Below are 25,158 nucleotides of genomic sequence, written 5' to 3'. Positions count from 1 at the left end.
CACTTCCAGAACTGAAATGTATTTCTCAGATTCGAATAAGGAAGGAGCTAAGAGATTACCAGACGACTGACTGTAAGTAATACCTTCAGCGGCATCAATATTTAACTATATGGAGAAATCCCTCAATACTCTCTTATGTAACACACAGCTTACGCAAAAAAATTACCTTGTGGTTCAGTCAGGAATTTTCATCATTCTTGTTTTTAATTACAACAGTACGTAAGCTAAAAATGATAACGTGTTGCGATTTTCGCTTAGTCGTCAAAAGAGCACATTGTGGGAGATTTGCAGTATATTATTTCATTCTGCTTAAAAATTAAATGACATTCGAATCTGTATTGCTCCTCTGCTCGTCTCTTTTTACGTGTGAACTGCAGCTGGTCATGTCACTGCAGGCTAGCTATACCAGCTGACCGGCCAGTGCTGTGCAAGTTAAATGTGCCGGTAAGGCTGTTGCCCTGTAATATCGTTAAGACAATGTGAGTGTAATGCACAGCACAAAACGTATCCTTATTATTGTACTTGACAGTATTCGAGACAGCTTGGCTGCAGCCCCACGTGAAACGGAAATCCAATGAGTTTCCAGCAAACTTGGAAGAACACATAGTGCAATGTTTACATCAGGTTTATTCTTATGATGAACGGATGATGATACATACATAGTGGAAAAGAAACAAGGGCACCCACGCAATATTTTGTATGGGCGAGGGAGGGCTAGATCTGGGAATATGGTGTATTATTTAATATTTTGGAAGATGAACGGCAACTTGTATGTAACAGTTCAAAAGTTCCCTTTTAAAAACCTGCATAATACTGACATTTTAATTATTCTCTTGGGGTGCCCTTAGCAATAACAGTATTCCCCCACATTCTTGACATGCTCCAAATACTACTTTTCGCTCTGATGATGCCTCCATGCTGCGTCAGTGCAGTGATGAAGCCCCCGAACCACAGGACACAGGAAAGCTAAGTATGTAACTTGCTGCTCTGCTGGTATGTTGCAGGTAGCAGCTGGAAACTGATTAGCCTGAGGCAAACAAATAACAACTGCACTACAGGCTGTGTGACTCTACAATTTACAGTTACTTTTACATACAAAAACACATAAGAAATTTAAGAACCAAACTAAGAAAAATGCAAACAAATGTAAATACGTAACTTGTTCCGATGCTGTCCCAAAGGCAGCAGCTGGGGCCTGACTAGGTTGAGATAAACAGTCATTGACCATTCAAGACAAACAAATGACAACTGTACTAGAAACTGTGTGAATCTACACTTTACAGTTACTAAAATGTGAGGTTACACCATGTAAATACAAAAACACACAAGAAATTTCACAATTACACAAAGAAAAGAATCATAGAAATATTAACTTGCTACTTTGCTGGTGCATCATATGTGGCAGCTGGAACCTGGCTGCCTTTTTCATTATCAAGGATGATTGAAAATACAAAGTGAGTTAACAGCAATTGTATATGCTTTTTGAATGCAACATTTGGAACCATCAGTAAAAATGGTGGTACAGTATTTAACCTCATATTATGCACGTTCAGTAGTGATTTACAGAACAGAGAGGAAGGTATAAGTTACTTATGAGATAGCACTGCAAAAATAACGGCTCCTACTTTTTTCCCCTTTACTCATACTGTTGAAACTACAATGAAAAGTTTTTGTCTCAGTCGACAATACATGAATATCATTCAGTATTATCAATAATTTTAATGCTTTTGGTGTAACGATTGTATAAGAACAGTAAATATAGTTATTCTTACTGCTTGTACGATAGCCAAATGCACAACTTGTTAGATATACTTTCCTCAATAGCTCACAAAGTTAAAATAAGGATCAAAATCAGTGACCTCACTCACACCAATTAAGCAGTTCCCCCATAACCAAGTTTATAAATAAAAATAAAATACAATCCAATTACTTTTTGCCAAGTCTTGAAGGTAATTTTACTGTCAACTTGGATCCAAACACAGGGTCATCTTTGTCAATGGTGTAGTCGAGCTTAGTACCAGTATCCTTATCTGATATGTCCTTTATTTTAAGTTCTCTTGTGTCAAGAACCTGAAACAAGAAATTACAATTTTTGTCTCAGTTGACAATATATGGATATCATTCGGTAGAATTGAATACTTTAATGCTTTTTGTGTAATGATTGTATAAGAACAACAGTAAATACATTTATTCCACTTTTTTTTTCTTCCCAAGTAGGTTTTAGTTGACAAAGCAATTACCAATTATTGCTACAGGACTAAAGGAAGAAGCAACCAAATATCACACTACTTCTACTACCTGTAAGAAAGATTTACTCCGATTACCAAATCTCTAAATATCCACATAAAAAAGTTTCATGATGTGATGTTCTGAAAACCCATTATAAATGCACGTCATTCTAAATGTAGTCATTTTTATAAGTATTTTTACAATTCAGAGATTCCTGACTTTGTACGATTTGAGAAGCTTGACTGTGTCTTCTCAGGTATGCCATTGTATCTCGTTTTGCAATTGGTCAAAGATTTAACTGAGAAAAAATGATTTTAATGGAGATTGTCAAAAACAACAGCTATGTAGATATAGAAGTGCATAATCAGAAAGTGCAAAACTAAATAAGATGCTTCCCACACACAAAACTGATAATTTTTTATATTTGTAAGTGTCATCTTTTATTTAGCTCTTGTAATGGCTTTTACGTGGACATATTAGCGATCCAAATATCTGATTCCTAACTGAAAAGTCCTATGTTCAATCTCGGTCTCTCTACAAGCTATTTTGAGCACCTATAGCTGCTACAGGGAAGGGTTCCATTCTCCAAACAGCAATGACAAAAAAAGAGCACAAGGGTAAAGAGGTGCAAGGTGCCCTCTGTCCTTTGGGTACGGAACTGCCACTAAAAATGGAAGACCTGTCGAAGATCAATGACACGGGGGCTGAAGCAACATAAATTGGTGATAGTAGTAGTAGTAGTAGTAGTAGTAGAGGGGTTTTTTGGGCGCACGACAGCAAGGTCTTCAGCGCCCGTTCAGTAACATAGTGAGACGGGTGTCAAAAAAAAATCTCAGAACACTTATATAAAACAGAACATAAAACACGGGGAACAATCATTGAAAAATATGTGCTCACCCACACCGAAGTGTGGGATGAAGCAGGGCATCAGCAGTAAAACATGGACAACGCAGGAAGAAAATGGTAGAGGGAGCTAAAACAATGTACCAGATGGAAGTGGCTGGCTGACCGCAAGGAAAAAAGGGAGGAGTCAGCCACTCTGCAATACACTAAAACCTCCAGCCTAAAAGTTTAGGCCAGAGTCCAGACACATCACAAAACTTAAAAACCCTAGACACACACATCTCATCATTAGCTAAAACACAAGGCAGATCCCCATCAACTTGTGCTTCTGCCCTTGCATCACGGTATAAAATGCAGTCTGTTAAAATGTGCCGGACAGAGATGCGCACACCACAGGCATCACAAAACGGAGGAGTCTCCCACCGTAATAAAAAGCTATGTGTGAGAGGACAGTGCCCGATCCGAAGACGTGTGAGGGCCACCTCTTCCCACCTGAGCAACCGGCAGGAGGAACGCCACGGCCGAGTGGTTGACTTTACCGACCACAGTTCATTGGCCATCACCGCCAGACATTCGTCCACCCACAACTCCATGCTCTTCTTGTGGAGTGCAGCGATGACTGACTGCAAGGGGATAGGACACTGGACCACATCCTGCTCTCTGCAGGCCTCCTTGGCAGCCCGATCGGCCTGTTCATTGCCCCATATGCCGACATGACCAGGCATCCAGCAGAAGGATACCTCCTTACCCCACCGTTGGAGCAAGTACAGTTGGTCATATATCAGCTGGACCATCTCCTCAGTCGGGTATAGGTTCTGCAGTGATTGTAAGGCACTAAGAGAATCGGAGCAGGAGCAGAGAAGAAATCGATCGCCATGGACACGATGCATCTGCTCCAGTGCCTTCGGGATCGCGTGGAGCTCCGCTGCGAAAACGGTATATTCAGCGGGGAGGCGAATCCAGGTAACATGATCAGGGAACACTACAGAACAGCCAAGGAAATTCTCCCGTTTGGAGCCATCAGTGTAAACGACAGTGAAACCGTGATGCACATCTAAAATGTTAAAAAACAGAGATTGGAATGTAAAATCTGGTGTGCTATCTTTCTTAAAATAAGTTTGGGTCTCTGGAGGAGCCAAGGTGGAGATCTGCTCCAACCGCGACGTAAAACACAAAGACCAGCCATAGACATCGCACCGAGGCAATCCTGTGCGCGAATCCCATAGGGCTGCGTCGCACGTTGCCAGTTATGAAACAATCGTGCCAGAGGAGGCTGAGCAACAGTATGGTATGCAGGGGTGTATGGTGTGGACAAAGTTTTATACGTCTGGCGCACTGTAAGTAGCCGTCACCGCATATGAAGTGGCAGTTCACCAGCCTCTGCACAGAGGCTTGGTATGGGGCTAGTTCGGAATGCGCCAGTGGCCAACCGAAGCCCTTCATGGTGCACAACGTCCAACATCCTTAAGTAAGAAGGCCTCGCAGACCCATACACCGTGCACCCATAATCGAGCCGAGATCGCATGAACGCCCTGTAAAACTGGAGCAGACAAGTCCTGTCAGCTCCCCATGTACTGTCGCTAAGACATTTTAAAATACTTAAAGCCTTAAGTGACCACCGTTTCAGGTCTTTAAGATGAGGTAACCACGTGAGCTTCGAGTCAAAAATGAGCCCCAGAAATCTCACCGTGTCTTTAAAAGTAAGAATAGTGTCCCTCATCCTCAACTCAGGAAAGGTTAAAATCGAACGAGAACGGTTAAAAAGAACACATACAGACTTCTCGGTGGAAAACTTAAAACCACTCTTCCATGCCCAGTCATCCAAACGCCTAATCGTAAGTTGCAACTGACAAGTTGTCATTGCAAGGCTTGAAGAAGAGCAAAACAAAGAGAAATCATCCACAAACAAAGAACACTGGACAGTACTTTTCAGTATGGACGTAATGCTATTAATAGCGATGGCAAAGAGAGTCACACTTAAAACGCTACCCTGAGGGACACCGTTCTCCTGCGCAAAGCGATCAGACAGGACGTCACCAATTCAGTACCTAAAATATCGTGGCGAGAGGAAAGACTGAGTAAAAAGAGGAAGACAACCACGAAAACCCCATTCGTGAAGCTGCTCCAGGATGAGATTCCTCCAAGTGGTATCGTAGGCCTTTTCGATGTCGAAAAATACACCTAGAAGGTGATAACGGCGTAGGAAAGCTTGTTGTATAGCCGCCTCCAGGAGGGCAAGGTTATCGAAGGTGGAACGAAACCTCCTGAACCCACACTGAAAGCGACTAAGGAGTTGCCGGGATTCTAACATCCAGACAAGGCGCGGTTGACCATCCGCTCCAAGGTCTTCCCTATGCAACTAGTGAGGGCAACACTACGGTAGCTACTCGGGCTTATGCGGTCTTTCCCAGGTTTTAAAAAAGGGATTAAAACTGCCTCACGCCACGTGTCAGGAAAGTGACCCGACGGCCAAATGGAATTAAAAAGTGTGAGGAGGATTTCTCTGTTGCGCATTGTGAGGTGCCATAGCATATTGTAATGGATACTGTCGTGACCAGGGGATGTGTCACGAGCTCCAGACAATGCAGAATCCAGCTCCCACATAGAAAATTGGCAGTTGTAAACTTCATGAGAGGTGGACTGGAAGTCCAGACTACATCTCTCAACAACGGCTCTATGGCGCTGGAAACCTGGATCCTGACTGGTTGTTGCAGTAACTGTGGCAAAATACTCTGCCATAGTCTGGGCAATGTCTCGCGGATCCGTTATTCATTACAGCAGCTATGGGGCACCTCCCTCTTCTGCCAGAAATTCTCCTGATGGTCTCCCACACAATGGAACTTTTGGTGGAACGATTAATGGTGTTCAGGAACTGTAGCCATGACCTCTTCTTGCTCTCATGAATAATGCGGCGACATCTTGTCCTCGCCACCCGAAAGGCTGCAAGATTCTCAGCTGTTGGCCGACACTTGAAACGACGCAGAGCCGCACGCCTGGTCCTGATTGCAGAGCGGCATTCGGCACTCCACCAAGGCACAGGTGGCCTCTGCCGGTAGCCTGTGGACTGTGGAATGGATGCTGCAGTGGCATGGTGGACCGTTTTGGTAATATGATCCACCCACACCTCAACATTCGCACAGTGTTCAAATTGGGCCAACTGGCTATAAAGTGTCCAGTCAGCTCCGCTGAGCACCCATCGTGGTGGTCTCCTTTCGGGGCCCACGCCATCTGGCAGGTGAATCCAGATTGGGAAATGATCACTGCCGTGCAAGTCAGCAACCACATCCCAGTGAGCACTGGCGGCAAGAGCTGGAGAGCAAAGCGAGAGATCAATGGCAGGAAACGACCCAGTCGCTGTGCAGAAATGAGTACTCTGTCCTCCATTGAGCAAGTAGGCACAGGATGACAGGAGAAGCCTCTCAATTGCTCTACCCCTGGGGCAGGTAATTGCAGAGCCCCAAAGCACATTGTGGGCATTAAAATAACCACAAATAATGAATGGCTGGGGGAACTGTGTAAGAAGGTCGGCGAGGGCCACTGAGCTCCACTGAGCACCCATCGTGGTGGTCTCCTTTCGGGGCCCACGCCATCTGGCAGGTGAATCCAGATTGGGAAATGATCACTGCCGTGCAAGTCAGCAACCACTTCCCAGTGAGCACTGGCGGCAAGAGCTGGAGAGCAAAGCGAGAGATCAATGGCAGGAAACGACCCAGTCGCTGTGCAGAAATGAGTACTCTGTCCTCCATTGAGCAAGTAGGCACAGGATGACAGGAGAAGCCTCTCAATTGCTCTACCCCTGGGGCAGGTAATTGCAGAGCCCCAAAGCACATTGTGGGCATTAAAATCACCACAAATAATGAATGGCTGGGGGAACTGTGTAAGAAGGTCGGTGAGGGCCACTTCATCAAGTGCATCATGTGGGGGCAAGTAAAGCGAACATACAGTCAATGGATGACGCACGTGCACAGACACAGCGACGGCCTGTAAAGTTGTCGTAAGTGAGAGAGGCGAGGAGTGGTAGTCCGTCCTGACGAAAATACCTACGCCGCCTCTAGCTCTCTCCCTACGCAGGTCGTCCTTTTTGTGGAGTGTATAGCCCCGTATCTCAGGGGAGTATGATGGATGGAAATACACTCCTGGAAATTGAAATAAGAACACCGTGAATTCATTGTCCCAGGAAGGGGAAACTTTATTGACACATTCCTGGGGTCAGATACATCACATGATCACACTGACAGAACCACAGGCACATAGACACAGGCAACAGAGCATGCACAATGTCGGCACTAGTACAGTGTATATCCACCTTTCGCAGCAATGCAGGCTGCTATTCTCCCATGGAGACGATCGTAGAGATGCTGGATGTAGTCCTGTGGAACGGCTTGCCATGCCATTTCCACCTGGCGCCTCAGTTGGACCAGCGTACGTGCTGGACGTGCAGACCGCGTGAGACGACGCTTCATCCAGTCCCAAACATGCTCAATGGGGGACAGATCCGGAGATCTTGCTGGCCAGGGTAGTTGACTTACACCTTCTAGAGCACGTTGGGTGGCACGGGATACATGTGGACGTGCATTGTCCTGTTGGAACAGCAAGTTCCCTTGCCGGTCTAGGAATGGTAGAACGATGGGTTCGATGACGGTTTGGATGTACTGTGCACTATTCAGTGTCCCCTCGACGATCACCAGTGGTGTACGGCCAGTGTAGGACATCGCTCCCCACACCATGATGCCGGGTGTTGGCCCTGTGTGCCTCGGTCGTATGCAGTCCTGATTGTGGCGCTCACCTGCACGGCGCCAAACACGCATACGACCATCATTGGCACCAAGGCAGAAGCGACTCTCATCGCTGAAGACGACACGTCTCCATTCGACCCTCCATTCACGCCTGTCGCGACACCACTGGAGGCGGGCTGCACGATGTTGGGGCGTGAGCGGAAGACGGCCTAACAGTGTGCGGGACCGTAGCCCAGCTTCATGGAGACGGTTGCGAATGGTCCTCGCCGATACCCCAGGAGCAACAGTGTCCCTAATTTGCTGGGAAGTGGCGGTGCGGTCCCCTACGGCACTGCGTAGGATCCTACGGTCTTGGCGTGCATCCGTGCGTCGCTGCGGTCCGGTCCCAGGTCGACGGGCACGTGCACCTTCCGCCGACCACTGGCGACAACATCGATGGAGACCTCACGCCCCACGTGTTGAGCAATTCGGCGGTACGTCCACCCGGCCTCCCGCGTGCCCACTATACGCCCTCGCTAAAAGTCCGTCAACTGCACATACGGTTCACGTCCACGCTGTCGCGGCATGCTACCAGTGTTAAAGACTGCGATGGAGCTCCGTATGCCACGGCAAACTGGCTGACACTGACGGCGGCGGTGCACAAATGCTGCGCAGCTAGCGCCATTCGACGGCCAACACCGCGGTTCCTGGTGTGTCCGCTGTGCCGTGCGTGTGATCATTGCTTGTACAGCCCTCTCGCAGTGTCCGGAGCAAGTATGGTGGGTCTGACACACCGGTGTCAATGTGTTCTTTTTTCCATTTCCAGGAGTGTATGTCTCCTGGAGACATAGACACAGTGGTCTACCCTGAGAGAGTAGACGAAGTTCCTCCACATGCGTCCTGAACCCTTGCAAGTTCCACTGAAGTATGGGAGCCATCTATGTTGGGGGTAGCACCTTCATCCTGTCTCTCCGACGGGGCGGGGAGACCGCAGCAGGTGGAGGGGCAGGCGTGGGATGAGATGATTGTCCCACACATACACCGAATTCCATCAACTCTGAGGAAGAGTAAGATGAAGCCTCATGTAAAATAACATCCGCATGGTCAGATGGTTTACCACGGGATTTGACCCGCTGTTGCTGCTGTACAGGAGCTTTCTGTGGTTTGGTGGGCTTTGGGGGAGCTGATGTGGGAGTGGTAAGTGGTGCACTGGGCTTGGGAACAGCCTCAGCTGTTGGAGGCGCCAGGGGCTGGCCCACGTTCGCCACTGTACCTTTGTCTGCCGTTCGAGTAGGGGCTACTGGCTCTGAAACACTGGCTGCATTGCAAGTGCACTGACAGCTACAGGTGTTAGTGCCAACACTCACCACCTCGGTCTGCGTTGAGGCATCGACTTTTGGAGTAGGCTTCTGAACCAGGGATGCAAAAGATGTAGCAAATGTGGGAGGTTGCATCGACTTATAGATCTTCTTGGCCTCACCACAGGGGATACGCTTGGTTGTTTTTATTTCCTGGACTTTGCGTTCCTCTAAAAATATTCGGCAGTCCCTACTCCAAACAGGGTGGTTCCCAAAGCAATTAATACATTTAGCCGGAGATGAGCAACCAACTCCTTCATGAGCAGCCTTACCAGTTTCCACAAGTCGCTTCGCCTTTACATCCTAAGGTGGTATGCCCAAAACGCTGGCATTTAAAACAGCGCATTGGGGTCGGGAAATAAGGCCTCACACACTAAGGCGAAGGACGCCAGCTTTAACATGTTCAGGAAGTTTTGTGCTACTGAAGGTCAGAATAAAGGAGTCGGATTTGACAAGATTACCATCAACCCTCTTCATGATGTGTTGGACATCAACGATACCTTCCGGAGCCCACTCACGTTGCAGTTCTTCCTTGGGAATGTCAACTAGATCCCGGCATGTCACAACACCTTTGCTGTAGTTCAAGGTGCTGTGTAGTTCAGTGTCTATGGCATACTCTCCAAGGCATTTAGCAGATTGGAGGTTACTTGCTTGCTGGGAAGTTGAAGTCCCCACTAGCAAGGTCCCATTACGTAAGCGCTTCACCGATTTTAAGGAGCCACAGATTCCCTCCAATCTCTTTTGTATATAGAAGGGCGAAACCTTCTCGAAACTACCTTCCTTCCATTTCACAATGAGAAACACATTCGGATTACCAGAATGCATTCTGTTACCTAAGACTGGACTTGTCAAAGAAGTGCCTGAGTCAGGGGGACTGACTGCACGAGCCCTCTTAAGAGACTGGGTGTGAGAACCTTCCAGCGGCCCACCCTTTCCGCTGTGAGGAAGAAAAGAGGATTTCGAAGGAACCATCTCGGTCCCACGAGCAGCTAGGGAACTAGAAGTCCACCTAGACAGAGCCCCGCGTGCCTAGGTAAGCCTTATACAACTGAGGTGCGGCAGGTTCCCCAGAGGTTGCCCACTAACGACTGTTCCACCTCAACAGCCATGCATCTCATCAGCGCGCAGCACACCTTGAGATTGAGGGGTTGTTTATAGAGGTTTATTCCATCCTCGCGAGCCGGGCGGTCAAGCCAAGATCCCCACTCCCTGAGACACACAACATTCCACCGCCGCGCCGCATGGTGGTCATTGAAGTATGCCCAGAGCTTATGGTGACAGGGGACTGGCGGCGCTTACCAGTCCCCAGCTCAGGAACCCCGGGGTGCCAAGCCCGTACCCAGCAAATGAATGCTGAGCCCCTGGGGGCAAATTGGTGATAGTGACACTAAAGTCTTTTTTCTGGGTAACAACAACACGTTAAATATTAATATTTTAATGTAGTCGCAATCTTTATGTTTCATTATATTCATGTGAAGTGTTTTTGCTTTGTTCTGTGGAGCTGATGGGAATCATGACAATGTGGTATCATGTTTTTCCTTTGGAGATGGACCTTCACAGTTTTCAACAACTCTTTCCTTTAACCAATGACCAGCAACTATGAGAAGACAGCAACCACACGGTCAATGCAACTAAAAGTCTTTATCAAACAATGGAAAGTCCAGACTGGAATAACAACAATGCTACGAAAAAGACAGATTGCTACCCAGCATATAGAGATATAGTGGAGACGCTGAGTCACATACAGGACTGATACATACAGTCACATACAGGACTGAGTCACATGAAAGGACTGTTACACATTTTTAGCTTTTGGCCAAAGACATTCTTCCAAAACAGAGAAAACGCACACACATGACCACTGTGTCCAGTTGCTGTGGCCAGAATAAGTGCATGTTTTCCTTTGGAAGAGGGCCTTTTCATTTTGCCAGCCTATAACTCAACATTATATCTATATGCTGAGTAGCAACCTATCATTTTCATAATATTGTCATTTATCATAAGAATAAAATGAAAATAATACCTGATCTTTGTAAAACACTCCATAATTCGATGCAAAGAAAATGTTACTAGTCTGTTTGCTAAAAGATGCAGTTCATGTTTCTACTGTACCGATACTAGTCAGTTACTGGCAGTAATTATCTATAAAGAGAACATGGAAAATAAACTGAGATGCAAGATGAATCTGCCAAAAAACTGAAAACAGTCCTACCGAAGCTCAATAAAAAGCAGAAAGGAACTCTGGTTAAAATGTATTATCTGAACTTTATGACATTTGTCATCCAAATGTAATGTGTTACATGCAACTTATTGCAAAAAGAAGTGGCAACAGTATTAACTGTTGAATAGTTATGCAGTATTCAACTAAGTACCTGGGTGTTAAAATTACGAACAACTTCAGTTGGAAAGACCACATAGATAATATTGTGGGGAAGGCGAGCCAAAGGTTGCGTTTCATTGGCAGGACACTTAGAAGATGCAACAAGTCCACTAAAGAGACACTACACTCGTTCGTCCTCTTTAGAATATTGCTGTGTGGTGTGGGATCCTTACCAGGTGGGACTGACGGAGGACATCGTAAGGGTGCAAAAAAGAGCAGCTCATTTTGTATTATCACGTAATAGGGGAGAGAGTGTGTCAGATATGATACGCGAGTTGGGATGGGAGTCATTAAAGCAAAGACGTTTTTCGTCACGGCGAGATCTATTTACGAAATTTCAGTCACCAACTTTCTCTTCCGAATGCGAAAACATTTTGTTGAGCCCAACCTACATAGGTAGGAATGATCATCAAAATAAAATAAGAGAAGTCAGAGCTCGAACAGAAAGGTTTAGGTGTTTGCTTTTCCCACGCGCTGTTCGGGAGTGGAATGGTAGAGAGATAGTATGATTGTGGTTCGATGAACCCTCTGCCAAGCACTTAAATGTGAATTGCAGAGTAGTCATGTAGATGAAGATGAAAATGAATAAACCCGCAGGAAAAGAAAGAATGCCAAATAACTTACACGGGCTTCAACAAAGGACTTCCCGGAAACAGCTACATATTATTTATTCAGATATGAGCTGTCATGGTACATGATGTCAAATTATGTCTGATTACGAAGAGCATGAGCACTTGGTAATGAGACTTATAACCTTGAAAGTAGTTCAGAGTAAATAAATAAATAAAGCATAGCTTTCAAAGCTTTCTTTCCTGAAAAATTATCAGCTAGGGACTCACAAAATTTTCTGTACAAATGGAGAAGACTGCGAAGTATTCAAGACAATTTTTTTTTACATCATGTTGTGATTCCCTGTGGCTTATAACATTGTTGTTTCTAGAAAAAATACTTATCTATTTTGCACTGCACAAATGAACATAATAAGAATGCACATATAACTTTTTAATGGCAATGATAGCCAAAGATAACAAAAGACTAATTACTCCAACATGTATCTACAAATTTTATGCAGTTTACATTTCACTGTGTCCCTTACAGCAACATATTACTCCCTCCCCAGAGAAAACGCAGAGGTATTTCTTCAGGAAGTGCACTGCACATCCAGCATGACAGAACATACGGCTCATTGGGTTCACTGATGACACTCTGGAGTTTTGGTGGCTGGAACTGAATGTTTACTTGGAGCTGGCACAGATGATCTGGAATCCACATTCTTCAGTAGGAAGGCTGGCTTGAGTCTGCCAATGGAGATGGTCTTCTGATCCTGAGACGTTTCAATATCAAGGTGTTTTTCAGCACGTGAATATACCAGATATGGTATATTGTAGATAGGTTGTAGAGGTTTTTTCTCTGTGCACCATGTCTTACAAATAAACGTGAAGAGATCATGAGTTCATGATGGATGAAGACAGACTTTGTAGCATGATGTCGAACATTAATTAGTTTAAGTGACACCATGTGGCATTTCACGTTCAAAATTAAAGTTGGAATGTCACACTCCACAGGTGTAGGATTCAAGAAATCAGATGGAAGTCTAGTTGTCATGTGGTAACCCATTTCTACAAAGGTAATGTTATATTCTGGAATCACACTGGTGTCGAGATCCATTAAAATTGTTGATAAGTTATCAACACAGTCACTGAAGAAATAGGTTAAAGTATTCCCCAAGAAAGTCTGTTAACAAATTTTCGAGAACCAGCTTTAAATGATTACTCTAGGAATATACTACAACTCCCTGCTTATCACTCACATAGGGATTGTGAGGACAAGATTAGAATAATTACTGCATGCACAACAGCATTCAAACACTCATTTGTCCCACACTCTATACATGAATGGAATAGGAAGAAACCCTAATAACTGGTACAATGGGATGCACCCTCTGCCGTGCATCTCACAGTGGTTTGCAGAGTATAGATGTAGATACAACCTTTTTACACAATGTATCTGAAAAAGAAACAAAAGTGATATCCAACATATAAGGGGATGTTTACCATTTTCCACGCAAAACTGATGTCTAGCACACGCAAGGGGCAGCAGTAAATAGATTAATTTGTAAAATGACCAGTCACACTTTTCCCTTTCTGGAATTACTCTGTTCTGCAGTCTGTGGGCTTGGCAAGTCTTTGCCAATCATGTAATAACCTATCCTTCCTAATCCCACCTCACCGCTTTAAATTAATGGAAGGAATGTTGTGCACCCAATGAAAATGTAAACTCTTGCGTGCAAAGTGGTGTTCTTTGAAAATAATTAAAAAACACAGGAAAGTTGGTGAATACTTAAACTCAGGAGGTGTATCTCCCAGTACTACAAACAGAAGCATACAGAAGTAGATCACACCACCCCTAGCTTCAGAAACAACGGACACCTTCTTATGGGGTGGAGTGGGGTAGAACTTGACATGTTATTGAAGCCAAGCTGAGAAAGACCCATTGCTATCGGTAGCAAGGGCAGCAATGACAATGCATGATCTAAGAATTCATTTGGAATTCACTAACACATCCAGACTATATGCTAATTAATGATGTTGCAGATTAAATCTAATTATGGTTTATATACTGAAAGAGACATTCACATATACGAAAATGTGTTACTGTGTTAAAACATTACACATAGTTGGGATAGTTGAAAAGCAGTGCACTATCCTCTGTACAGTACTTTTCTCTCTCATTGGTGATTGGCTTGTGCTGCCACATTGTAATAATTTACCCCCACCATAAGACTCTTGGATTTGTTTCATTCTTAGCAATAAACAAATTATTCCGCATGTCTTTTCTATAATGCTGCACAGAACTGCAATGTTTTGCCTTTTGGCAAGTTGGAAGAATGCATTTACTGTAAAGTGCTTGACAGTTGCCAACAAGTTCATTGATTTTGATGAATGTTGTCATATTTTAAGGACACAGTTCAAGATCTAAAAACAGTTATGCACTAACACATCATAACAAATAATTCATTTATTAGTAATGCAAACAGTTTCTTAAGTCCATAATGAATATCCATTCTGCAGCAGAGTGCACTGATTTGAAACTGAGAGTACAGGTTATGAGTCATACTGTTGTAGTTTACTTTCATCATGTAATGTAATTAATCCAGAAAAGGTACTATAGTTCCATTAGTTATCTTCTCTGCTAAAACAAGTGACACAGACTGGGCAGAACTGACCCTACAATAAATTTCTGGGTGGCTCCATGCTTTTGATATTACTTTAAAGCCTAGAAATGCCATGTGGTTTTGCATCTTAATATTTTATAATTAATTTGTATATTACTGTTGCACTACAATCAGACTCAAGATTCTAATCTTACAGTTATTTACATCTTGCAATAGAATGTGGTGATCAATAACTGAAATATACTACAATATTTATTAATATTTCATTTCAAAAGGAAACAACTGCTGAATGTTGACTTGCCAGCTCTATGTGTATGCTGTGAATAATTAAGAAGGCCACAATCTCCTAAAATACATTTATAAAACATAGCAGTTAATAAAATTAATGAATAAATAAAGCAATTAATGACCAACCAGGAGGTGAGCATCATCCTTCTTCTTCTCAGTGGTCAAGTTCACTTCGCCTATCAAGATTTTGCGTTCAAAATCAATAGTTAGTGAGACATCTAAATGAGAGACGGCAACTTCATCTGAAAAAAGGGGAAGTGAATAAATAAATATAGAAATACATAAATAAAAACTGACTTGACTGAGTTCTTGTTGAAGCGTTATAAATAAGTTTTGAGACAAGCAAAAAAGTAAATTTTACTGTGTAATAAACATAACCTAATTGAGTGATACCTAAGTCACTCCAACAAAGAATTATGCGTTAATGTCACGGCAACGTTCAGGGATGTCGTAATAGTGAGCTTGTGATTTATATTACCTAGTAACTACTTTATCAAGATACAGGGAGATTTGTGTAGTTATGTGTGACTTGTGCCAAAGATCCACAATATAACAGTGTTTTCAAATATAGATTAAAATTGCTTCTTCTTCAAAACTCCATTCACATAGAAATAAATTCGTATTTTATAGCTCTCTGTGAGATTGTTCAATTGATGCCTTCCACTTCATAACAGTTACCATCAATATGATCTACAGAACAACTAACTAAACTTTCAAAGCAAACAGAAACACCACTTATGGATTAGGCACCAGGCCTGTTTCAACTAGCCAACAGCTGCCAACAAGGCAGTGGCAGTACGAGGATGCGATCTATGATCATGGGACATGGGCAATTTGCCTCCAGCCATGACTGCCAGTAGATGAATCTTGATGGTGCAACTGCTGCTTTATTCAAGCAGTGTCCGATTCCACCCGTCTGCTTTGACACGACATCATCAATATGGCTATTCTAAGCGTCTCCAATATGACTACATACACAGGGCAACGAACCCAAAAATACGTGTAAATAAGACAATAACATCTCCCTCCTATAACACAATCAAGCTAAAATGACAACTGTGGGAAAATGGGGGTTTTTGGGAGGGGATAAGTTAGTATAACAGTAAAAAAAAACACACCATGATCTCAAAAAACACAAAATTATGGAAAAAAATAATTACAAAATCTACAGGAATCTGACGATACCTAAACACCAATGCGTAAAGCAAAAACTATGGAAATTGGAATCAGACATTTCCCTTGACCACAGCTGACATTACCAAAACACCAATACCTATGCAGAAAACTACAAAAATAGAATCGGTCATTTTCCTTTATCTATATAGGTTAACCATTGCAACTGATACGAAAAAACCAACACCTACAACTACGAAAAATCAAAACCAAAACACCTCACTCTCTCTCTCACACACACCACATGCGCACACACAGAGGGCGCCATCAAACACAACAACACGACATCTACGAACACAACCAACTCATAAACTTTGGACCTTAATGATGTCACACGCCACAAAACCCTTACGCCACGTGTCAAAGCAGACAGGTGGAATCGGACACTTCCATTAACCCAACTGGTCTCACAAGGCTGAGTTGATTCCATTCCAGAACTCCTTACCTCAGAAAAAAATCTGACGGGGCACCACAAATTCAACCCCGGTCTTACCACACCAAAGGCTACAACACTAATCATTCATCTGCAATTTAATTCTACGATTATAACAGCCACTTGTGACTTCTTTCATCTCCAGCCATGATTTATTAATGTGATAAATTCCAAGTTGCACCATGTTTTGCAGTGCACGTAAAACTGTTGGTCCTCCTCCATATTGCTGGGTACATTATTCTTTGCAAGTAACATGAAAAGCATGAAGCTGCAAGTCTTTGTCATGGATGTGCTCCCAGGTATTCTACTGGAGTTAACTAAATTATTCACCAGGAAGACCAGACATAACACAAAGTGTTTTAGTAAATGCCAATCAACTTACCATAAGCAATCAACTGATCAAGATCACCTGTTCATTAGTAATATTGTTTATTTTGACTTAGGAGAAAGGGATATCTACACTCTTGTTGGCGTTCATGTTCACACTAAGCAGGTTTTTCATGTTAGCTTTATATACAGCACTGATAGTGCTGTAAGTTACAGAAATATTTAGTACGAAATACAGTCAGCACTAGATAAAAATAGCAGCTGAGTAACGTGGAATGTGATTTATTCATCTCATATATACAAATATAGGAAACATATCAAGATTTATAACAAAAAAATTTATTTCATTTACATACAAATACTAGTTTACATTTTATATACATTCCTGAAGTTACAAGCAAATCACCGAAAAAAAAAACCATCAGCTAAAAAGGACCTTTAATGGAACTTACATAAATCTGAAGCAACACCAGTTTGAAAACTTCTACATAATGCCAATGACTCTTCCCAAGCAGTGTTTCACGGCACCTAATAAAGACTCATGTTGATGTTCACAGTGCATCTGTCGGAATATTGTATGTGTGATATACAACTAGTTCTAGAAAAGTTGTGTTTGTGAGAAAAGTGTTTGAAGCACTCTAGGCAAAATGAAAAGTCTACCGCTGCTATAACATTGCTGGTATAATACCCAATGGACGAAGCAATACAGTTATACGATTTTAACATTACGCCTACACTGCATGAGGCATTGAATTTAAATCTGAGGTTGTGCTAAGTGATGCTGCACTGTAGACATGTTAAGCTAACAATACTTCGTATAAAAATAATGTCATGGTTCCAGTTAAAAAAAAAAAATTGGCCGATCTACTATTTACGTGTAAAAATATACTTCACATCAACAAACCCGAAATATTTATTGCTAAAAACATAGACATGAACGTGTCATTTTATTCATATAATGAAACACTTCTTAAAATGTTGCTGTTGCACAGTTCTCTTCGGAGTATGGCTTATAGTAATTCATATTAAGGATGATAACAAACCTACCGGGATTGGAGTAGGAATTAGGATCTCCCGAACTAAGTCCTTCCTTCGTCATTTTGGTTAAGCTGACGTTAAGTGTCAAATGGTATTTTCCTTTCTTCGTAAAGCAACACCTATCATCAGCAGCCACAATTTAAGCCCCTTATCACATTTAAAGGTAACAACAGGTGTTGGCAACTACTGATACGCGCCTCGTATCGCATAGATTCCGTGATAAGAAACTTGTTTGTTTCTCTTGCAGTTTCCCACAGTCAACGGGCATGTGAGTTGCGATTATGTTCAAAGCGCTCTCACAGCCACGGACGCATAGACGTGGTCTATGCAACAATGTCTCTGCGCAAAAGTCTGTGCATGCAATAGATCGCTGCAAATGTGATATGTCAACACATGAACACACGCTGCAACTACTGCTCGCCCGCCATCTGTAGGCATAGAAACGAAATTCCAGTGGTAGGCGCCTACACTCAAAGTAACCTCAAAGTTTGTGTCATTTATTCAGAAGTGGAGGCACTTATATAACGGTTTGTGTTCGTAACCTGTGTTGCAAAAATTATTATTTCCGAGTCAGAAACACCCAAATTTACAGTAGCCACACACACACACACACACATACATATATATATATATATATATATATATATATATATATATATATATATATATATATGCGCCAAGTACTTTACAACCTCCAAAGCGCTTGGCGTGACTTGCAGGAGATAATTCTTCGTGAAAGATGTAAGGCACAAAGGGCTCTGAAGCATGTGGCTCGTGGTTTGTCCTTGTCCACAATCACAGGACGTGTCTTCTGTTATGAAGCCCCATCTCTTCAGGTTGTCTCTGGATCACCCAACTCCTGATTGTAATCTGTTTAAAGATTTCCACACCAGCCAGCTTTCATAGTGTCTACGTGGTAGTTCTTCAGATTCTGTCAGCCATCCGCGCAGGTGAGGCATCGACTTCTTCCATAACTCCACCTTTCCCTTCTCTGGTGAAATGGTGAGCTTCTTGGATGTCCTCAGGAAGCTCTTCTGCGAACTCAGCCATTGCTGTGGTGGATTATGTCCATTCTGTGGGTGGGCACTGTTCTATTCCACTTTCAGTCTCCTTGTTGGCAGCCACTTCTCTGTGTACACCTTGTGGCGCTATTCCAGCCAGGTAGTAGAGCTTGTCGGTTAGGGTAGGTCTCAAGCAACCTGTGATCAACCTGAACGTTTCGTTGAGAGCAGTGTCTACATGACTGGTATGTGATGACCTGTACCAGACTGGGAAAGCATATTCGGCAGTAGAAAAGCACAGTGCCATTGTAGAAGAGTCCCATTGTGTCCCTGCTAGTTTGCGAATTAGGTGGTTTCAAGCGGAGATTTTCATTTTGGTGTTCTTGCAGTGAGTTTTGAATGTAGAGTTCTATCGAGAGTGACTCCGAAGTATTTAGGGGCGTGATGATGCTGTGGTTGGATGCCTGACCATTCAACATGTAGCTCATGATTAGTTTCCCTGTTCCTTAGGTGAAAGGTACACACTTGTGTCTTCGAAGGGTTTGGTCTGAGTTCGTTCCGACTGTAGTAGCTTGACAGTGTTCTAAGTGCAGTTGTCAGGTTTCTTTCCACTGTTTCAGAGCATGAGCTCTGCGTAGCAAGGGCTAGGTCATCTGCATATAAGAATCTCCTCATGCCTGGGGTCAGTGGCTGGTTATTGGTATAAATATTGAAGAGAAGTGGAGCCAAGACGCTTCCCTGAAGTTGGCCCTTTTTTCTGCGCTGTCCAGCGACTGCGTTGACCTTGAAATACAACAAAAATCCTGCGGTTTTGGAGGAGGGTGCTGATTAGTCTAACTAGGTGGGTGGTCTTGATCATATTGTATAATTCTGCATGGGGTAACTGATGATGGACAGTATCATATATTGCTGTGAGACCCACGAAGACCACGCCCATTATTTGTTGGGTTTCAAAGTCATCCTCTATAAATTGAGTGAGATTCAAATGTTGCCCTTTGCAGCTTCTGTTTGGTCGAAATCCTGCTTGTTCGGGTATGAGAATAGGGTCAATTACCGGTAGGATTTCATTCAGAATCACACATTCGAACAATTTATAAAGATGACTCAAAAAGATAAATGGTCTAAAATTCTTGCGATGATTTGCTTCCTTTCCAGGTTTCAGAAAAGCCATCACCCTGCTCTTTCGCTAGATCTTTGGTGTTTGGCACTGGTTCATGCAGTTGTTGAAAAGCTGCAGGATCCATTTTCTTGTTGTTGGGCTGAAATTCTTAAGTTGCTCCATGCGGATGTCATCTGAACTGGATGTTTTACCAATTTTGCTCTCCTTAATAGCCTTGTTTAATTCAGATACCTCGAATGGGTGAGTCAGATCCCTCATTTGTTCTTGGGCCTCTTAGTGTATTTTTGGCACTTTGATTCTATGGCTTCCTTTCCCATCTGATCTGCAGTGATGTTGCAGTGTGCTGTGGATCTGGTTGGGTCGTTATTGAGGCTTCTCAATAATCTCCATGCTTTGTGGCTGTTTCTGGTTAGGTCAAGTTCTTCTATATTTTAACAGAAGAATTCCGTTTGGATTCTTTCAGAGATGTAATAAGTTTATTCCCAGCCGCCAGCGTTGTCTCGCCCAATGGATCTTCTTCGAAAAGTACCTTACACTCTGTAAATTGAGCAATGAGTTCTGAAGTTAGACTAGGAATGTATGATGTTCGACAACCCCGAGGAATGGCAATTCAGGAGCATCTCTTTACAGTCCCACAAAAGTGTCATATGAGTCAGGTGAAGGTTCAATATTGAGAACTGCAGCGTCCAGCGTTTCTGTAAACTTTCGCCACTTGGCTTTCCTGAAGTTAAACCTCTTTCTAAGCGAAACTGTCTGTGGTCTAAGTGTTGTGTATTTGGAAAAGGGTTGCAAACTGTTTTTATGCGCTGTTGTGAGATGTTCTCGCTGCAAAATATCAGATTGGTGTTGTATCCGCGTTTCCATCTGCCACTGTTGAAAGATGCACGTTCTTTAGGGCCATGTATAAGGCTCAGATGAGTGCCTTCCGCCTGTTTATGTAACACTGTTCCATTTTCATCATCATGATCAAAGCCCCACGTGGTGCTGTAACAGTTAAAGTCACCAGGCACTATTTGTGTGTGTTGACTATAAAAGTTATCAGGTATATTGATTTTGAGATCAACATCCGCTGGCTTGTATACAGATGTTATTGTACAGCCTTTGATTTCCAAAGTTAAGACTTCAAGATCATTTGCTTCAGTAAATGCTGTTGATATTACCTATATATCTTGTTGGACAAATATAGCACTTCCGTATTTTCGGTGGGATATTTCCGTAGCCAGTCGCATTCCATTTATTTTTGGTCTGCGCATTTCACAGCTTCTGAGGTACTCTATGCAGAGTACATCGCACTTGGTTTGTCTGCACAGCTCTTGTAGCAGTTCTTCTTTTGGTGATGATATACTTTCTATATTCACCGAGATGATGGGCAAATGTGGTCCTGAAAAGTACCAAGATGATGTTTCTGCTGTGAAAAGATCAGTTGTCAGAGACATCTGACGTCCAGGGTACGCCCAATTGCAAGTGTTACCTTGGTCGGAAATCATTGAAATCTTTATGGAGGCTCCTTTCATGTGCCCCACTGCAAAAATAAAAAGCAAACAAAATGCGATAAACAGAGACATACGGCAGTGGCAATGATCTACTAACTGTCTGCTTCAGTAAAGGCAGTTTTAGCAAACTAATTTACTTCAAGAGTTCAGGACGAACTCAACGACTGGTATAATTATTTACGGATGGATTTAGAAACGTATAATTATCTTTTGACACTCATAACTCCTAGTAAAATACAGAAAAAGCTTGTAGAAGGAGAGCTATTCCTCCACGTGAGTGACTGACGGTAACGTCAAGATTCCTGGCAATAGGAGCTACAAGGCTCTAGAGTTTCTTACTGCAATATCGAAACAAGCATTGAGTGAAATCATACCCACCACACTTGAGCAATTTACGCTGTCCTGAAGGATGATTTCATGATGGCAAGTAAAGTATTGTACCTCAATTCTGAAGAGTTACATCAACATATACATCTATATTCTGCAAACCACCGTGAGGTGCATGGCAGAGGATAAGTCGTATTGTACTAGTTATTAGAGTTTCTTCCTGTACCACTTACGTTTGGAGCACGGGAAGAATGATTGTTTCAATGCCTCTGTGGATGCAGCAATTATTCTAATCTTATCATCACAATCCCAATGTCAGCAATACGTACATGGTTGTAATATGTCCCTTGAATAATCGTTTAATCCCGGTTCTTCAAAATTTAGTAATAGATTTCCTTGGGATAGTTTAGGTCTATCTTCAAGAGTCTGCCCGTTCAGTTCCTCCAGCATCTCTATGACACTCTCCCACTGATTAAACAAACCTGTGACAATTCGTACTGCCCTCCTCTGTAAACACTCAGTATCTCCTGTTAGTCCTATCTGGTACGGGGCCCACAGCAGTATTTAGAACTGATCGCATGAGTGGTGATTTGTAAGCGCATCTCCTTAGTAGACTGATTGCACTTAGCCAGTATTCTACCAATTAACCAAAGTCTACCACATGCTTTACCCACGACTGAACAGATGTGATCATTCCATTTCATGTCCCTACAAAGTGTTAAGTCCAGGTATTTGTGTGAGTTGGCCGATTCAACAGTGATACACTAATATTGCGGCCATGGCATACTACATATTTTCATTTTGTGAAGTGCAAAATTTTACATTTCTGAACATTTAGAGTAAATTGTAAATCTCTACACCATGTTGAACTCTCATCAAGATCTGACTGAATATTTATGCAGCTTCTGATAACTGCATCATCTGGAAAAACCCTGATTTTACTATGAATGTTGCCTGCAAGGTCATTAAGATATAATATGAATAGCAATGGTCCCAACACACTTCCCTGAGACCCACTCGATGTCATTTCTACAGCTCACTATGACTCTCCATCCAAGATCACATGCTGTGTCCTTACTACCAAAAAGTCCCCAATCCAGTCACAAATTTCATTTGACACTCCACATGGTCGTACTTTTGGCAAGCATAGGTGCAGTACTGAGCCAAATGCTTTTCATAAATCAAAGTATACAGCATCTACCGGATTGCCTTGATCCAAAGGTTTTAGTATGTCATATGAAAAAAGTGCGAATGGTGTTTCACATGATTGATGTTTTCGAAATTCATGCTGGTTGGCGTTGAGGAGGTCATTCTGTTCAAAATACCTGATTATCTTTGAGCTAAGAATATGTTTTAAGATTCCACAACAAACTGGTGTGAAGGATATCGGACGATAGTTTAGTGGATCACTTTTACTACCCTTCTTGTGGACGGGTTTGACTTGAGCCATTTTCCAAGAATTGAGCACGCATTTTTGTTCAGGGATCTATGATAGATTATAGTTAGAGGAGGGGCTAATCAGTTTCAAATTCAGTGTAGAATCTGACAGGGATTCCATTTGGGCTTAGAACTTAGTTCAGTTTTAGCGATTTCAGCTATTTGTCAACAACACTGACACTAATACTTTTTCATTCGTGTTTGTAGTAGTAGGAGGACTATATTGGGGCAGTTCTCCTGGGTTTTCCTTTGTAAAGGAACATTTTAAAACAGAATTAAGCATTTTGGCATTTGCTTTGCTACCCTCAATTTCAGTTCCTGTCTCTTTCAGTAGGGGCTGGACACCAACTTTGGTGCCACTAACAGCCTTTACATAGCACCAAAATCTCTTTGGATTTTATAAAATCTCATTTGACAGTATTCTGCTGTGTTAGTCATTGAAGGTCTCAGGCATTGTTCTCCTGACCGCCAAACGCGTTTCATTCAGCAACTCTGACAATATTTTTACAGATTTATGTCTACCTACATTTACACCTATACTTTGCAAACCACCATGAGATGCGTTTCAGAGGGTACGTCCCAATGTACCAGTTACTAGGGTTTCTTTCTGTTCCACTCACATATTATGTGCGGGAAGAATGATTGTTTGAAAGCCTCTGTGGGCGCACTTATTATTCTGATCTTGTTCTTCTGACCCCTATGTGAGTGATATGTAGGGAATTGTAGTATATTCCTAGAGTAATCATTTAAAGTTGATTCTTGAAACTTTGTTAATAGATTTTCTTGGGATAGTTTATGTCTATCTTCTCTTCCAGCTAATATCCTTCAGTTATATCTGTGACAATCTCCCTCAGATTAAACAAACCTGTGGCCATTAGTGCTTCCCTTCTCTGTGTATGTTCAATATACCCTGTTAGCTCTATCTGGTATGGGTCCTACACACTTGAGCAGTATTCTACAACTGACCACATGAGTGATGATTTGTAAGCAATCTCCTTTGTAGATTGATTGCATTTCCCCTGTATTCTGCCAATAAACCAAAGTGTACCACATGTTTTATCCATGACTGAAATGATGTGATCATTCCATTTCATATCCCTACAAAGTGCTGCAACCAGGTGTTTGTATGAGTAGACTGATTCCAACGATGACTCATTGCTATTATAGTAATAGTATACTACTTTTTTTCATTTTTATGAAGTGCACACTTTGAACATTTAAAACCAATTGCCAATCTTTGTATCACTCTGAAATCTTATCAAGATCTGACTGAATATTAATGTAGTTTCTTTCAGACAATACTTTATTATAGATAACTGCATCATCTGCAAAAAGTCCTCTATAAATATTATCTGCAAGGTCATTAATATACAACGTGAACAGCAAGGGCCCCAACACACTTTCCTGGGGCACACCCAAAGTTACTTCTACATCTGACGATGACTCTCCATCTGATATGACATGCTGTGTCCTCCCTACCAAGAAGTCCCCAATCCAGTCACAAATTTCACTTGGTAATCCATAGTAATAACCATAACAATAATAATAATAAGAAGAAAATTTTATTGTCATTCTGCTCTTAGAGCATTAGACAAAGCCAAAATCATACATTTCTGCACTAACTAATATATCAATGTAATTTAGTTTACATGAAACAGGTACAATTAGAAACTACATGTTAGAATGCACAATTTTCAGCTTCAAAAATTCGTCAGTTGTATAACAAATATTGTTTGCTAGTAGCTGATACAATTTAGCTTTAAAACATGTTGTTGTTGTTGTTGTTGTTGTGGTCTTCAGTCCTGAGACTGGTTTGATGCA

At 42.4% G+C, this 25,158-nt stretch overlaps 1 protein-coding gene across 1 annotated transcript in view; it reads right to left on the bottom strand.

Moving 5' to 3' along the window:
• LOC124615560 (leukotriene A-4 hydrolase) overlaps nucleotides 1-18,393 on the bottom strand; it is a 123,128-nt gene extending 104,735 nt beyond the window's left edge. Inside the window, exons 1-3 of the mRNA XM_047143535.1 lie at nucleotides 17,969-18,393; nucleotides 15,115-15,230; nucleotides 1,931-2,070 (exon numbers count right to left, since the gene is read on the bottom strand). Coding sequence (XP_046999491.1) covers nucleotides 1,931-2,070; nucleotides 15,115-15,230; nucleotides 17,969-18,020 — 308 coding nt within the window. The 5' untranslated portion in view covers nucleotides 18,021-18,393. The remainder of the gene's footprint in view (nucleotides 1-1,930; nucleotides 2,071-15,114; nucleotides 15,231-17,968) is intronic.
• Between the last annotated feature and the right edge of the window lie 6,765 nt (nucleotides 18,394-25,158).

The sequence above is a fragment of the Schistocerca americana genome, chromosome 5 (genome assembly GCF_021461395.2).
Source record: "Schistocerca americana isolate TAMUIC-IGC-003095 chromosome 5, iqSchAmer2.1, whole genome shotgun sequence".
NCBI lineage: Eukaryota > Metazoa > Arthropoda > Insecta > Orthoptera > Acrididae > Schistocerca > Schistocerca americana.
The sequence above is the reverse complement of the archived record's forward strand: the minus strand, read 5'-3'. Positions and strand labels throughout refer to the sequence as shown.